The 16726-nt window shown below is 44.0% G+C and overlaps 1 protein-coding gene across 2 annotated transcripts in view; it reads left to right on the forward strand.

Moving 5' to 3' along the window:
* Snx17 (sorting nexin 17) overlaps positions 1 to 16726 on the forward strand; it is a 40221-nt gene that overhangs the window by 11599 nt on the left and 11896 nt on the right. For both annotated transcript variants that reach the window (XM_084601738.1, XM_084601739.1), the window contains exons 5-11: positions 1637 to 1724; positions 4573 to 4657; positions 5356 to 5518; positions 8087 to 8227; positions 10657 to 10719; positions 11694 to 11828; positions 15069 to 15275. In XM_084601738.1, the coding sequence (XP_084457864.1) occupies positions 1637 to 1724; positions 4573 to 4657; positions 5356 to 5518; positions 8087 to 8227; positions 10657 to 10719; positions 11694 to 11828; positions 15069 to 15275 (882 nt within the window). The remainder of the gene's footprint in view (positions 1 to 1636; positions 1725 to 4572; positions 4658 to 5355; positions 5519 to 8086; positions 8228 to 10656; positions 10720 to 11693; positions 11829 to 15068; positions 15276 to 16726) is intronic.

Raw genomic sequence — 16726 nt, forward strand, 5'->3', positions numbered from 1 at the left:
AAAATGAAAAATAATATACCTGTGGCTTGAAAGCAGCCTTTATTTAAAAGTGTTGTTTTCTTGTTCTTTGGCTACTGCCGCATTAAATAAATGAGGTTTAACTGGTAGTGTGACATGAACAGACAGTATCGTGGGTGATTATTCGTTGACACAAATCTAATGACTACATATGCAGCCTAGAAGCACAGACACAACTGTGCAAATTGGTTGCTGCCTGCATTTTTTATGAGTGCCTTCATTCATAGCAACCACAGTGTCTTCATTTCTTGGAAACTGGCTTCTATTACATATCTGTTGCTTTACTTCTTAAGCTGGCTGCCAGGGTTGTGTATTAATTGGAAGTATTAAATTGACCGAACACTGGAATTTAGGTGTCAACTTTTTTTCGCCACAATGGAAAGATTGCTGCCTAAAATGTTCGGTTCTGTAGCGGTTTTGGTAGAAACGCTGTATAAAATGTTTACCAAGGGTTTTTTGATCAGTGCATGCGCTCGTTTTTATGGGGTCTGATGCTGGAAACCATGAGCAGCGACCGCGATGATGACTGCTGGTCAACAAAAAAGATGTACTGAAACCATGAGCAGCGACCGCGATGATGACTGCTGGTCAACAAAAAAGATGTACTGAAAACAAATGCACATTTCACTCACCAGACAGTAATTAGACATTTTTTCCTTAGAGTTATGTCCTTTTCAGGTTCACACTCAAGGCTGTTACAATACAATAATGCACGCCTCGTCAACGAAAGTTTTAGTGGTCACTATCATCGCTTCATTCATGGAATTCCAAACACTGTGGCACCATCTAGTGGCAAAACCTGAAAACATGCCTTTCGCGGTGCAAAATGAGGGGTGGTTTTTATTTAAAGATGCAGTGTAGAGAGCGCAAAATATAATAAATTATGACAAGCACTCCTAGAAGAAAAAAGAACAGTGTGCACTTACGGAAATCAGCGATATTTTGCCGAGATGTAGTCATGTGGGGTACTGCAGTGAAAGTAATAAGGTTTCTCTGCTAGATAGCGCCTCAGTTGTTTTTATGCGACTTTCAATGGCAAATTGTAAATTGTAAGGCCTCTTTTCTTTGATATTGTAGCACTCGATCTGTGCTATATGATGCAAGGCCTTTTCATCTCCACCATAATTTCATGGCATATTTTGGCCAGTGTTCTGTTCCTTTAATTGAGGGCGTTCTGGTTTAGATAATGCGGTTGGGGTTTTATTGGCACTGAGCCCTGTGGTGTAACAGCTTTCACAAGAGGGTGCAGATCGTTTGCCATTACTGCAAATGTAGCTAAACCAAGAGCTATTCTGGTCATATTTCCAGCTATGAACCTTATTTCTTTACTTTGTTTAAATGGGAAGTTTGTGATATTGTGACTTGATATATTGGGCTTTGTTAGGAACAGACTTGATTTTGTGCCCAAAATGCTTCTTTTCAAGTTGGTAAGTTATTGATGGTTCCTGCAGGTTATAAGGTAAAGTCTTGGCAGTGTTTGTAACAAAAATGAATTTTGGAGATGTTTAGTCACTGCACTTTAGTTTGTCCTCTTCTTTTTTTTTTTTTTTTTTTTTTTTGTATCTGCTGTCACAGTCGTCCCCATTCATTGCCATTTCAAATTGTGTCTTCTATGCAGGCAGTAGCAAGAGAGATTGGATTACCCTCGGACCTCGCTTGCTATTTTGCTTTGTTTTTAGTAAAAAGGTCGGATGTGGATATGACCAGTGAGTGTCATCTTTACCTATATGCATGTACTGAATTCCAGACCGTGGCTGATTGAGCTGTCTCTTTCTTGTCCAAAATCTTTGCACAGAGAAAGATCTTAGAAAACAAGAAAACATGAAACATTTTGTATTCAACACAAAGGAACACCCTGCTAGTGCTTTATCTTCTGATAATTAAGCTCATCAATGTAGTGATTTCTTTTTGAAAAAAAAAACTTTTGTTTGAAATGGGAAACTTTTCCCTATGCGATATCACTTTAAATTGAAAAAAAAAAAAAAAAAAAAAGCTCTTGAAAGTGCTTTTTAGATTTTAGAGAATCATGAACCTTTTAATCTCAGTGAAAACTGGTAGGCTAGCCATGAATTTCTTCAAATGGACAGAATACTGGATTTTAAACGTGCAGTAGTTTAGGTGAAATGAAATGCTTCCTGTCTAAGGCGATCATTTTCGTAACGGATTTGTTAGAAACTCTGTAGAAAAATTAGGATGAAAATTTTTTGAGCATCCTATTGCAAAAACCAGTGCCACTGGGTTTCAGCGCCCCAGCGCCATACCTGATTATGGCCCCAGTATGACGCTGGAAACTGGGCGCACTGGGACGCGCCATACTGGCACGCTCCGCACTGGCGCCACTGTTCGCCCGGAGAAAAAAAGGCGTGGGATAAAAATTAAAAAGAAAAAAGTAACGAAACAAGTTAGGTACATAAAAAAACCCTAAAACAAGCAAAAAGAAAAAAAAAATAGTGTACCAAGCGTGCTTCGAGCTCGCTTTCTAGGCACCTATTCCAATACTAGCTCACCGTGCTAACCACTCGGCCACGCCAAGAACTGGAATTCTCCTATACATCATAGAGCCGCATATATAAAGTTGGGACTTCTTATTTTGCAGTCTACAAGCCATTGCTGCCGCTATAACAATTATAACTTTTTGATCATTGGAGCTTGCTGCCTGCTCTCATGACTTGCAACTAATGTTCTGGGTGCTTAAGCGCGCTATTTTGTACACTGGAATCATTTTAACATGTGGAGTTTTGACATCGCTGGCAAATTTACCAACGCCGGCTCTTCGGTGTTGCTTTGCTACTGTGGGCGTAATTTTCGCTGAACACGGAGCTTTAGTACAAACCTTCGAGGCAAAAGTTGCGACCAAGCTTCAATACCGGCAAGCGCAGCAGCGACGACACTATTTTGCGTGTAACTAAACCTTATTTGTATATGTAAACATTTCGGGAAGCGTTGCGATGACCGAGGGCTCGGCTGCTTTATACGCAGAGTAAGAAGGAGCGCAAAAGCTTGAGAAACACGCTAAATATTATGCATTACAAGCGCTGTATGTTGTTTTTTCTCTGATGGGCCCATCACGCGGTAAACTACACTCTTCCTCGTTTTATTTTTTCTTTCTGCTGTTTATGCTGGGCCATGGTGCAGACTACGCTCGCCTGTGATTGAGCCCGCATTGAACATTTTGGCAGTAATAATTGTGTTAGAGTGCCATTAAGATCAGCTGTGAAGTTTGTTATGCATGGTAGCCCACATTATTCAATTCCAGTTTTAGTTGTGCGTTAATCGTCAGTGTATCGTGAGATATCAGAGGCGCAGCCTTCGTGGTCTCTCTCGAAACGCTCGAAATGACCTATAGAAACATGGAAACTCTAGAAAAAAGGTACTGCCTTTGTTTTCTTACAAGTGCACAAAGACTTTGCAGCAAAAAGCGCTTGCTTGAACCATATTTTTCATATGCGCCTCGATGGTCGATTGCGAGTATGCTGTTGCCATGTTGGCCCCTGAGGGATGCTACTACGGCTGACGCCGCAGGCCGCACCGGCTATACTGGGGCACTGGGACCAGTGCGGCCCCAGCGCACATAAAGCGCTTCTCCCAGTGCATCGCGGATGCTAGCGACACACCCAGCGTCAAAAAGCTAATCCCAGCGTTTTTCTCCCATCGTACCAGTGCAACCAGTGTCTTCCTGTTACTGCTCCAGTGAATATCGCAGACCTCCAGCATGCCCAGCAGATCCAGTGCAAAACCGCGCGAAAATCTTACTGGTTTCGCACTGGAAGACTCTGGGAGACGCTGGTTTTTGCAATAGGGCAGTCCAGCATCGGCATATATAAAGGCCGATGCTGGAAACCATGAGCAGTGACCGCAATGGCGAATTGGATGTCACCAAAAGTGAAGTCCTGGCCTGCCAGACAGTAATTAGACAGTGAAAAGTCAATGATATTTTCCTGAGATGTGGTCACATTCAGCACTACATACACTGTTAATGACAGTGTTTGTCTGCAAGAAGCAACTTCAGTTTCTTAATAATAATAATAATAATAATAATAATAATAATAATAATAATAATAATAATAATAATTGGTTCACAGGAAGGGAAAGGCGCAGTATCTGTCGCACTTGTTTCGGTGGACACCTGAACCGCGCCGGAAGGTGGGAGTTAAAGTGGAAAGAGTGAAAGAGGAGCATGGTAGTGGAGGGCTACAGAGTAATTTTGACCATCTGGGGATCTTTAACGTGCGCTGACATTGCACAGCACACGGACGCCTTTTCGTTTCGCCTCCATCGAAGCGCAGCCGCCGCGGTCGGGTTTGAACCCGGGTACTCCGGCACAGTAGTTGGGCGTCTTACCACTGCACCACCCCGGAGGGGCAACTTCTTCAGTTTCTTTTGTATCGTTTTCAGTACCAAATTAATATTGTAGATACTTGTGTCTTAGAAATTGGAGTGCTCATTCTATATACTCGAAGGCAAGACCTTTCCATTACGACCCTAATTTTATGACGTTTTTTGATCAATGTTGGCGCCCTCTATTTCCTGATGTGTCTCATTTCTCTCTTTCAGTCAAAAAACGGCTAGAAAACTTCGAGGCACCCTATCTCTCTCAAACGTCGGCTGGGCCAGGCCATTGTGTAGTCATTAGAAAAAGGTAAAGTGATGCATGTGTATGTTTTCATTCTTATACTGTAGTCTGCATGATGGTATGATTATAGTACACAACTAAGAGCTGACTGGCCATCTACTTCAAAATATTTACGAGACAAGGATGCACGAGGACATTTTGTGTGTTTATAGTGCTCTAATGTTTAGTTGGTATGCTTGGCTTTTTTGCCAGATCTTTTGAGAATAATGCTTTATATTAAGCTGAGATGGCCAATTCCGTAAAAGCTAGCCCGCTTTTACAGTTAAGGTGGCAGTTTTTCTTTGACAGCTTGTTACAAACACTCATGAGACAGCACCCTGATACTGTTTTTGTTGAACTATGTCTGGTCCATTTCAAAGTCATGGTGTTACTGTGTAGTAACTTTTCTTGTTGAGAACAGCATAATTACACAAAGTGCTCAAGAATATCCCTTAGTGTATGGGCTCTTCCTTTTTAAGTCAATTCTTGGATGCATGCCCACAGAGTGAACAAAAATGTGACAGGTGGTAGGCAGCATTTGCACAGCCATGTGCTTTATGTATATGTGCACACATTTCCCCACTTACCTGTCTTGTCTGATAATGAAACACTTATTTGCCCAGTTTAATAGTGGCCACATGGTGCCGTCATAAAAATGTAGGGCAATATGTCTTTGTTATCTCGATGTAATGCTAAAAGCGTCTTTGTCATGTCTCTTGCAACAGCTATTGGGACAGCAGCTGGGATGATGCCTTGATGGACGACCGCGTAGCCCTGAACCTGGTGTATGTGCAGACTTTAAGTGATGTTGAACGCGGCTGGGTTGTTGTGCCAAAAGACACACAACGACAGCTGGCTACTCTGCAAGCCAAGGGCTCCAAAAAGGAGGTTTGCAACCTCATTCCGTTCTGACTCCATTGCTTCCAGTTCTTCTATTGTCTGGTAACAGTGGGTTTCTTTTGTGTGCTCACTGTACAGGTGCACCAGACTAGGTCGTCTAGAGTGTCTGAGCAGTGTGCTGGAGTAAGGGAAGTTGTATACTTAGCTGCAACAGCAGATTACACGTGCATGCTGTCGCAAAGCTTACAGCTTTTTTTTTTTCAGCCTTCTTCTTTAGTCTTCACAGTAAACTGATTTACCCAGTCTTTTCTAAATTTCATACCAGATTTTTTAATGGGGTAGAGCTTGTCGAGGCGCGAGCTTTGTTGGAGGAGAACTTGAATTTCCCTTGCTGCTTCACATTTGTAAACCAAGGCACATCGAGAACGCTTGGACATGCTAAGTGCATAGCTGTGATTGTGAAGCAGCTAACCTAAAACCTACCTAACCAAAATCGCCTGCCTGTGGCTCTGCCAAGCGGAGATTTTCTTTACCTTCCAACATTTAGGCTCTCAGCTGTCCCCTTGGTGTGATGAAAGCACGCAAGCAGTTTCGGTACAAAGCTTACCGTAACAACCTGCATATAATATGAAGTTTTTTTCCTCCCGATTTCGATTTTAGCATGTCAGATTTCCGTTTTGTGTCATATTTGGGGATCTGAACAATTTTCAAGCCAAATTCGCAGTTTTTGGTTGCGTTATTATTCAGTGCTATCATCATCAAGTTTCCAGCGAGCGGCGGCGTCAGTTGACAGTTTCGAATGTTTCGGTAACGATGCAATTTCGCCACTCTGGCGTTCCGATGCAGACGTGATCAGAAACAAGTAGGACGAGCATACCTCGCGCAATGCTGGGACCGTTATCTGCATATTTAAAAGGAAAGTAATCATAGCTGCCAAAAGCACCGGCACCTCGTAGAGCACTGCTGAAATATATGAGGCAGGGAGAGCTTGCAGCTGCTGCTACTGGACGACGGAAACGGTTATCTCCAGCCGCGCTGGCCACGCCCTACATTTTGATCACGGGCATGTGAATAGCAAAGTCGCTCTTCCGAGGATTGCGGGATGCTGAACGCGATGAGAGGTACCGGAGAACAGTTTCTACGGAAAGCTGTATTTAGCAAGGCACACTCTCTTGATGATACACCGGTTAAGACTATTGCAAAAGGCCCCAAATCCAAGAACACTTTCTGGGTGCACATGCTGTGCGCTTGCGCGTGGTGCGAGACGTGAACAGCTGCAAGTGCGACATATGCTTGACGGCACTGCCATCTAGATGAGGAGTGTGAACCAGCATGAGGCAGGCACGTGGAGGTGCATGCCCCTTTTCGACTCCTGGCACGATGTGTACGCAGAGGGCGTACTTATCGTGGTGCTACCAAAACCCAGTGCAATAAAAACATTTCGCTGAGCTTTCCTCAATCGCATTCTATGCAAATGAAAATTGTTTTTCAATTTTTGATGTCCCGAAATTGCACCTCACATTATATGCAGGCCTGTACTGTATTCAGGTTCTCACAGAACTTCAGAATTGAGATATGTAACCGTAATGTGCATTTTTATAGCCCGCAGGATTTCTTGTGTGTCATGAGGCTTGTACTTGAGAATGGGCTATGGGCGGTACCTCTGTTTTTGTTCCCACTGTAGTCTACATTTTGTTTTCAGTAAGAGTGATGTTTTTGTGATTAGGAGCTGGTATCCTAGCATTACAAGTCAACTTACTATATTTACTCGATTCTAAGTACCGCCTTTTTTTCATGATTGAGATGCCCAAAGTTATAGAGGGTGCTGAAATTCGAAAAATCTAAAGTTATCCCTCTCTCCACCCCCTTCCTCCTCTTCGTCGCGGCAATGTCTCGGCTAGACGGGCTTGAGAAATAACAATTTATTTGGCTAGAAAACTTGGCAAACAGCAAACATGATTACAGTTCACCGAAACTTCAAGTTGTATTCAACTCCTTACAAACACGTTCCAACCTCTGTTACGTTTCTCTAGCAACTGGCACCAATCCAAAAAACGTGGTCTCGGTATGTGCGTGAAATTTGCCTGGCATGTCGATTTTCAGGCCCACATAAAAACATGCTGATAGAGCTATCTGTGCCGCTTTTGGTCGGTTTTCAGCTTTCTGCGGTGTTGCCAGCTATGTGATGTTGGAACGCATCAATACACGAAGGCAGAGGTCGCACCTAAAGTGACTTTATTCACGCCATGGATGCTGTGCCACCTCAAGACTCTGACAGATCTGGCTCTCTGACAGAGTGAGAGTGAAGGGAGCTTAGCAACCTTCGATGCGTGCTCTACCTTGAAAAAAAAGAGGGTGCTTAGATTCACATGCCATGTTTTCTTCAAAAATTTCTTTCTGTGAGACTAGGGGGTTGCTTATATTCACGAAAATATTGTATTTTCCTTTTTATTGACCCTTTAAAGGGGCGTGCCTGCAGAGTACTTAGTTGCTTTCTAGAAACACAAGTTTATCATGCCTGTGTTTGTTTTCGGCTCTTAATTTTGTGTGCAAAATGTGGTACTACAGCATCTTTTACTGTATTTTGAAGCATTTTTTAACCCTCCAACTTTGCAGTACCTACAACTGGCGCGCACACTGAAGTATTATGGCTACCTCCAGTTCGCGCCCTGCTTCTGCGACTATCCACAGCCTGACACTCGAGTTCTCATCAGCGCTGGAGGTAGAGAGCTCAACTTTAGGCTTGCCTTAGCACAGGTAAATTGACGTTAATTCTAGTAGTTTACTTTTCTTAATTAGCTTTCTTAATCCTGTCATCACAACACAGAGTCGCGAGTGGTTGAATCAGGCGTTACGCCTGATGTCTTTACAGAGCCATCAAAATTAATTGTTTCCGAAATGTTTTTGATAGCTGTGCAGGCAATGGTGCTGTGAGACTATTGCTTCTGGTTATGGGGGTTATTCCTGTGATAACGCTCCAAAGGGGGCCTAGAAGCGGACGTGTCGCCTTCTAGCCCCAGCATGCCAGCCCTAACAGTCAGAGCCATGACCTCCAACCCACGGTGCAAGAAGACGCCACTGTGCCGGGTTCAGGCCAGTGGGGACAAACACCGAGTTGCGTTCTCAAGCAGGCTTTATTCTAACAGAGTACATAGCAGAACGCAGACTTCAAATACAACCGCTGTAGCAAGCGAACATCCCGCTCGTATACCAGGGTGAAATAAAACCATCAAAAGGGGGAAGCACACGCGAAAAGAGTGAGAGGAGCGTTCTACTCGCATGGTGCGGCTTCACGCTTCTGCCCCGTAGCGGTAAGTGCGTACGATGATCGAATAATTCAGATGACAGGGGGGTCTCCCCGGCACCGCACATGTGCACGTTCACCCGCCGAAAGACCCGAGAGAATCGCGAGAGACGCGGAGGTCTCTCTAGTCCGGGAGGAGTGAGGGAAAGTCGCGGCGGTGGCGTTACGGGAGACTGGGGGAGCCGGCGGGCGATGGCTGGTGATCCTTCCTCTCGCCATCCTCCCTAACAGCGCGCGTAAACTTGCGTGATAGTTACGCGCAGGTGTTATAATGGGACAGGGGATTCATGTGTATTCTCACATGGTGAAGTAGGTGGAGTTATGCCTTTTGAGTTGTTGCTAGCATTTGAAGTAACTGAACTCTGGGCATAGTGTGGCAAAGCTTACTTTTCCTTCAGTGTACCTAGCTGGTGCTTAAATCGGCTTTACCGCACGAGGCAGATTCAGGGTGTTTGATGGCGGAATGACTCACTGGCTCGTCGGCGCAACAGTTTTGGTCCAAGACTCTTTTCCGAAGTATCTCATCTCAGAAGAGCAGAGCATCAGGTCTGGGGATTCCTTGTATCCATTACAAAGTCAGTGGGTACCTGGTGGCACTGAGGATCAATCCAGCCAGTGGGAAAGGGGAAAGGATAATGGTAATGAAAACAAAGAATTAATGAATACTGATAAAATTGGCTTGCTATTACTCAGTGAGTCATTCCCCCATCAAACACCCTGAATCTGCCTCGTGCGGTAAAGCCACAGTTCACAGAATGAACTACCACTACTTAAGTCATAAACGCGGATAAACTTGTCATGATCGCATTTTTTTTAGCTATCAAGATTTCATTGAGTCGCCCCTCTCTCCGCCTTGGCTTGCACACAGCGCCAATTAGGTAGGGTCGTGTGTACCCTCTCTTCGTCCTCCTGGGCTTTGTTGCCCCTTGACTCCCACCTTTGCCTCATATGCCTGGTACTTTCTGCCATGCTCACTCCTGCTGCATGTCTACTTTTGGCTTCGAAATCATGAAGCCACCAAGAGCGCGGGCACATTGCTCATCCTCCCATCGTGTTTGCCACATTCTACTGTTTCTTGTGACAACGCAACAGCAAAAGCTGCAGGGAAGTACCGACTGTGCTACAGCATGGCACGTGTCAATTGCATTTGGCCGTTTTGATCCTAGACGTTTCTCTCATGGTGGCTTTTTTTATTTTTGTGAAACATGAGTGGTTTGGCCAAATTTTGGTTAATGCGGCACTAGCTAATAGATTGCATAGACTGAATTCCTTGCAAAGTAAATTCATCGTGTGTAAACTCAACTGCAGCAACACTATCGTTGTGTGTAGTTCATGAATAGATGTGCCTAAGTGGTCGTGGGGTTAGAAAATTGATGAACTTTGTAGTATCAAGGAGTTTGCTACACGGAGGTTCATTACACCCAGGATTAACTGCTGTGACTAATTTCCTTGTGGCCAGTACAGCACCTCAGTTTTACTTGTGGTGTTGCAAGTAGGGAGGGACCGGAGAGATTAGAGCTGCTGCTATAGTGTAACGGTAGTCTTTGATTTTGATTTTTATGGACTTCTTGTGACGCTTTGATTGTAAACGTTTGTTCAGGGCAATCAGGTTTAGGGGTCCTCGGAAATAAATTGCGGTGCTAAGTGTCAGCTTTTGTAGTACACTCTGTAAGTTAGCCAAGTGCATTAACCCCCCTTTCTGTATAGCACAGGCATTGTTTACCAGTCATTTTCTAGCACTGCAGAAGTATTAGGGTCTAGCAATTTTTTACAAATAGTGAAGAATTACCAAAGAAAGGTGTTTGAAAAGGTTGAAAAGGCAGATCTATGTACCTATGCATCTTCTCTGCACCTTCTGACGCACTGCGTTGGTTTTCTGCAGGACCAGTACAAAGAAATCAGCTTTCGAGTCACGAGGATACGATGCTGGAGGATCACAACTGCTGTGAGTTCAAGCATGTCATCCGTATAAACAACACACAATTTGCTGCTCATTAAAGCAAGGTTGAAGCACCTTGATTGACTTGTAGCCAGCAGCGGTCCACAGCTTATGGCACATTCCATTGGTCTAGTAGGAGCACTCAAAAGCACTCCCAAAAGTGGTGTCACAAGAGTGGATGTCTTCCACCAGGAGAACTAGATTTGGAGCATTTTCATCCAGTGGTAGAATAGGCATGGTTCTATTGTATTGAGAGCAGTCATGGCAGCCCTCTCGTCAAACACGCGTGTGAAGGAAGTCACGTGGTATGGAAAAGTCATATTTTTGCTGTCTTTGTTTTTCTGCCAGTAACTGCAAAAAAAAAACTACTGCCAGAAAGCCCGTATGCTTGGCTTGCTCCGCGTAATCTTATCTGCCTAGTTGATGCTGGTGCCTCGGGTACCACCAAGGACATGGGCTCATCTTCATCTTCTCAGCCAGAAGCTGAGGGAATGGAGGTTTTAGTCTCGTTAGTCACGTCAGTCACGCTGTGACATGCCAGCATGCAGAGAATCATGGGAAAGCGAGCATGTCTTTTGGCATACTGCTCTTGGAGCACAGTGATCGTTCCGATGGTAGAGCATACACACCCTCACTTGGTGTGCTACTGCATTGCTCCTCCCTGCTTGGGGTCTCTGCTCCCATTTGCCCAATGGAACGTGCCATTAGCCTTACGCTCATGGAAGGAAATTGAAGTTGTATTTGTTATGGGCGAACAATATTCTGGGGAGGCTGCCAACACACTGTGAAAACAAGAAATTATTTTAGTTTCCTTGTCACAGAAAGTTAGCTTACACAGTTTCGTAGTGTGAAGGTAGTTTTTGTTCTTTCATGGAGCTTAAAAGTTTCTGTTATCAGTGTTGTGCATATCTGGACCATCGATCAAATATTTTGATGCCTGTGTTGGTATGGACCACACAAATTTCTCCTCACTTAAATAGGTGATAGACAGTGTGAATGGAGAGTGCTCCGGAGATTCGCAAAGCTCGGATGGGAAGCGCCACAGACTGGAGCTATCATTTGAATACCTGATGAGCAAGAACAAGCTCCAGTGGATCACAGTGGTCAGCAGCCAGGTACGTGGTAGCAGTAGTCACAATTCAACTGCTTTAAAAGAAGGAGCATGGTAGCACAGTGAGCTAGGTTGAAGTGGTCTCTGACATCTGCTTGGCTTTGGTAGTGTTAGAAAATCTGGCATTCTTTTGTTTAAAAAATACGGCTGCCGTGATTCGCCCAATTTTTGCCCTTTGGCCTTGCATACGGATGCAATTTTTGGCACTGTGTCAGGTACAGCTAGAAACGGTATGAAAGGAAACACGGAAGCGTGTGGCCTTGCCCCTTTGCAAAGCGCTGCCACCAACACAAGGCGAGAATTGGTTGCACCAAGAGCATGCTCAGAAAGAGCAGCCAACAAAGCTTACTTTGGATGCGTATTTACCTAATAAACAGTAATTAGTTAGGAATTGCAATTAATGCAGTGCAGTTAAACTCAATATAAGCTATCTAACATGATATATGACTTGATGTCGTAGCATAAAGTTCAATATTTAACCACAGTTAACTAAATTAGGCCAGTGCAATTATACTCAGTGTAAGCTACCTAGCAGTATGCGACTTGAGGCTATAGTGCAGAGTTCTGTTTTAATCATAGTTAACTGTTTAACGGTAATTAAAAACCACAATTATTCCAGTGCAATTCTACTTGACTTATAAGCTGTGCAGCTGTATATGACGATGTTGTAGCTTAAAGTTCGATTTTGAGTCACACAATTATCTGTAATTATAACATAATCAGTAAAGGTCAGTTATACTAGACATAAGCTACGCAGCGTTATAGGTAACACATGTTTCACCATGGTTTGGTTCGAAGGTTTGGCAAGTAGAGCTCTCGTTCTAAATATAGAACCAGTGTTGTCATCTGTAGCAAACTATTCAAAATCCATCCAGTGTCATTGTGTGCCATCGTTGGCTGGCTAGAAAAACTGATAACAGGCTGTCATTTTAATTGCTTTTGTAATATAGTGGTGTTTTCCGTGGCCATTGATTTGATGGTTTTAGATGCCAATGGGTTTAAGCCCCTGCCTGAAGAGCATTTATCCTCCATAAGTTCATTGTCATAACAGCTAGCCAGCTTTTATTTTTATTTTTTTTTTGTGATCTCCAGATATTGCTAGATGTGCAGTGATATAGGTCGCATCTTGCACTAACACGGAGATTTTCTCATAGGGAGAGGGTGCTAGCACAGCTTGTCAGAGCTAAAACGTTCACTGGTCTTGCTGGCCTGAGGGAATGTTTTGTTCTTATGCGATTGCATTAGGCATGATGTTGTGGCCAGCATTAGTCACAAAAATTGCTGATTGGTCGAAAGGATGTTGACATCAATGGGCCATGTGATATGGTTGAGCACTAATTGGTCAATGAAATGTGTGATGTCATTGATTGCGAAGAAGTATTTGACTCAGTAGAAACCTTGGCGGTCATGCAGACATTGCGAAATTAGGGTGTAGACGAGCCGTACATGAGAGTACTGGAAGATATATATTGTGGCTGCACAGCAGCCATAATTCTGCATAAGGAAAGTAACAAAATTTCTATAAAGAAAGGTGTTAGGCAAGGAGACACGATCTCCCCAGTACTATTCACAGCTTGCTTAGAGGAAGTACTCAGTCACTTGGAATGGGAGCAGTTGAGGATAACAGTAGATGGAGAATACCTCAGTAATCTGCGATTCTCTGATGACATTGCCTTTCTAAGTAACTCAGGAGATGAACTGCAAAGAATGACTGGTGACCTAGACAGGAAAAGTAGAAATGTAGGCTTGAAAATCAATATGCAGAAGACTCAGGTAATGTTCAACAGCCTCAGTTTTTGATTGGTAGCGAAACACTGGAAGTAGTAGGCGAATACGTCTACTTTGGACAGGTAGTAACCGCAGATCCGGACCATGAAAAGGAAATAACAAGAAGAATAAGATTGGGATAAAGTGCATTTGGCAAGCACTTGCAGATTATGACTGGCAGCTTACCGGTATTGCTCAAGAGGAAAGTATACAACAGTTGCATCTTACCTGTGCTCACCTATGGGGTTGAAACATAGAGGGTAACGAAAAGGGTTTTATTTAGGTTGAAGACAACGCAGAGGGCTACGGAATGAGAAATGGTAGGGGTAACGTTAAGAGATAGGAAACGTGCACAGTGGGTCAGAGAAATAACTCAAGTTACTGACATTCGAGTGGAAATCAAGAAGGAGAAATGGGCTTGGGCAGGACAGGTAGTATGAAGAGAGGATAACCGATAGTCGCTTAGAGTAACAAACTGGATTCCAAGGGAAGGAAAGTGTAACAGTGGGCAGCAGAAAGTTAGGTGGGCTGTTTTTTAAGAAGTTCACAGGGGTCATGTGGATGCAGCTAGCACAGGACTGGTTTAATTGGAGGAATATGGGAGAGGCCTTTGCCCTGCATTGGGTATAGTCCGGCTGCTGCTGTGGATGATGATGATTTCACAGTCACATGACACTGCCAGGTTGGTGGCTCCGTTGGCAGGTAGCAGTTGGCAGGCGACATGGCAAGCATCGATTGGTCACCGAGTGCGTTGTGGGACATGTGAATCTAATGTTTCACATAAGACCATGTGACATGACAAAGCAGGGGCACTGACAGTTGGCATTTGGTAGGCCGGCTGCTTGCGTGGCATGGCCGAGAAATGGCAGTTGGCAGCTGCGCTTGATTGTGTGCAGACGTGTCTAGACAGCTCCATGTAGCGTGTTGTAATAGAGCAAGAATCAACACAGTCTGTGTTTACGGTAGTGGAAAAACAACCAAAAGTCACTGAGTTGGATCCACAACCTACTATAAGGGCCAAAAAAAAAAAATAAAAAACCAACAATGAGCACGTCGAGATGTCATGATAGAAACATGTAGCAGCGCAACTCATGTCACGCGACCGCGGAACAAGAATTCAAAACAGAAAAGAAACCCGAAGTCACTGGGCCGGATCCACAACATGCCATAAGTCTCTACGACAGTGGATAGTACAGATTTGCTCCCAAGTACTTCTGCAGCAGCAGCTGCTCCACCCATACGATTAAGGAAGGCCAAGGAAGTATGTTGCCATTGAAGGAGTATCTGCTGCCGCACAGCTATGAGCAACGTTTGGCTTCAGCGATTGAAAAATGCAACAGCATTGTTGCACGAGATTGAAGCGTCACCATGATTTCGCAAATCTTATTGGTATGTCAAAGTACCACGCGACTGTCTGATTTCGATGCGCGAGGTAGCCTTTGAGAGAATGAGCATTGCCTGGTTGTGTCTCCTGCAGGCGATCCTGCTGAGCGTATGCCTTCAGGGCATGGTGGGTGAGCTGCTGCTCAAGAAGCAGGGAGCTGACCGGCCTCAGGGCATCAACCCTCGCCAGAGGTCAGGCACCGGTCGCCGAGGCTCGTGGAGCTTCCTCAAGCGTGATGGCTCCAGTTACCAGATCTCCGTCAGCCGGTCCGCGTCCAGTGACGGCATCGTTCATGAGACTGTAAGTGCTGCCTTCGCAGTCCTGGCTCCCTCCCCTCATAATATAGAAAGGCTGCACAAGGGCATGAAAACGGTTATCTACTGTGCTGCCAGACACCACCAGTGTCTTCTGTCCTGCGTAAATCAAAAGCGCTACATCTTTCTTTCTGAATCGTGTATAATACAATTTTTCCTCCCCTCCCCCCAAAAAATAAACAATGCAGTTCAGTTAGAAAGCAAGATGTTTGGATTGTTGCTTTATGTTAATTGCGTTGAAAAATCTCGTAAACGATGCTTCCATACATAATCGCGCAATAGGCGCGGCGAATTCATGACAAGCAATGTTGATAAAGCAGAAGTTGTGCTATGTCGTTTTAGTCGTACCTTGTCAGCCTTCAATCTGGTGTGCAACTGATATGCAACCAGGAGTGCAAGATGCCGGGCTAGTTGGTACTGCATAATGAAATAAAACAGCGCAAGATTATGCAACCAGGATTATGCAGTATTATGCAGTATTATGCAGTATTATGCAGTATGGTTTGCATTTTTGTCATCATTTTTCCTTTCGCCTGTGTAGTAAAATCCTGATAATTCAAACTCGGTAAAGTCAATATTCTGGATATTTCGAAGAAGTTCTTTGGTTCCGTGATTCCTAATGTAAGTTTCACGACCTGCGCCAGCCTGGTTAATTCAAACATTTGGGGTGCTTATGCGGAAATGTCCGAAACCAGCTCACCCCCCATAAAGCTACCGCCTCTCAGGGCTGCAAAGCTGTGCCACAAAGCGATGCCGACACACGATTGATATGCTGTACCGCCTCAGCTCTAGAACTGCCAGTGCAAACACCACTCTGTGATATGCCAGCGTACCATGCTAGCATACTTTCGACTTTCGTGTAACAGACATTTCAATCCAGGGTACGAAGACTCGAACACGCACACAGGTGATCACTTACTGTATGCGACGAAAATTAGGTTGTAGGAAGGAATTGCGGCATAAAATGCGACATAGCCGTAATTTCAGCCACGCTTGTACACCCAAATCTGTGGGGTACATGACTGAGTGGAACGCAAGTGTTGATGATAAATCAAATCCGAAAATTATGTCTGTGCCTTTTATATTTGAAATCAGCAGCATAAAGAATGTCACAGGAGAGGTTTGAGCCTATGGTGTATAGTTGTTTTCGGTTCGCTGCTGTTTGAATATTACCTTACGCAAGTTTCAAAATATAATTTTATTAAATTTCTTTAATGAATTCTGCAAACACCTAACGGCTAATGATACAATTCTTTTTTGTTTTTTTACTGCTTCATTTCTTATCGCAAACCATTCGCATCACTTCAAAGCTGTTGAAACAAAATAAATACTCTCTTCATATTCACTTCGAGCAGAAAATTCACTATTTGCACATTCCTAATGATGTGTGAAATGCTCTCAAAGCAGAAAAGAGTGCTTGAGTTTGTTTGAATAGGG

This window comes from Amblyomma maculatum, chromosome 4 (genome assembly GCF_055883805.1).
Source record: "Amblyomma maculatum isolate TAMU_Amacu chromosome 4, ASM5588380v1, whole genome shotgun sequence".
Lineage (NCBI taxonomy): Eukaryota > Metazoa > Arthropoda > Arachnida > Ixodida > Ixodidae > Amblyomma > Amblyomma maculatum.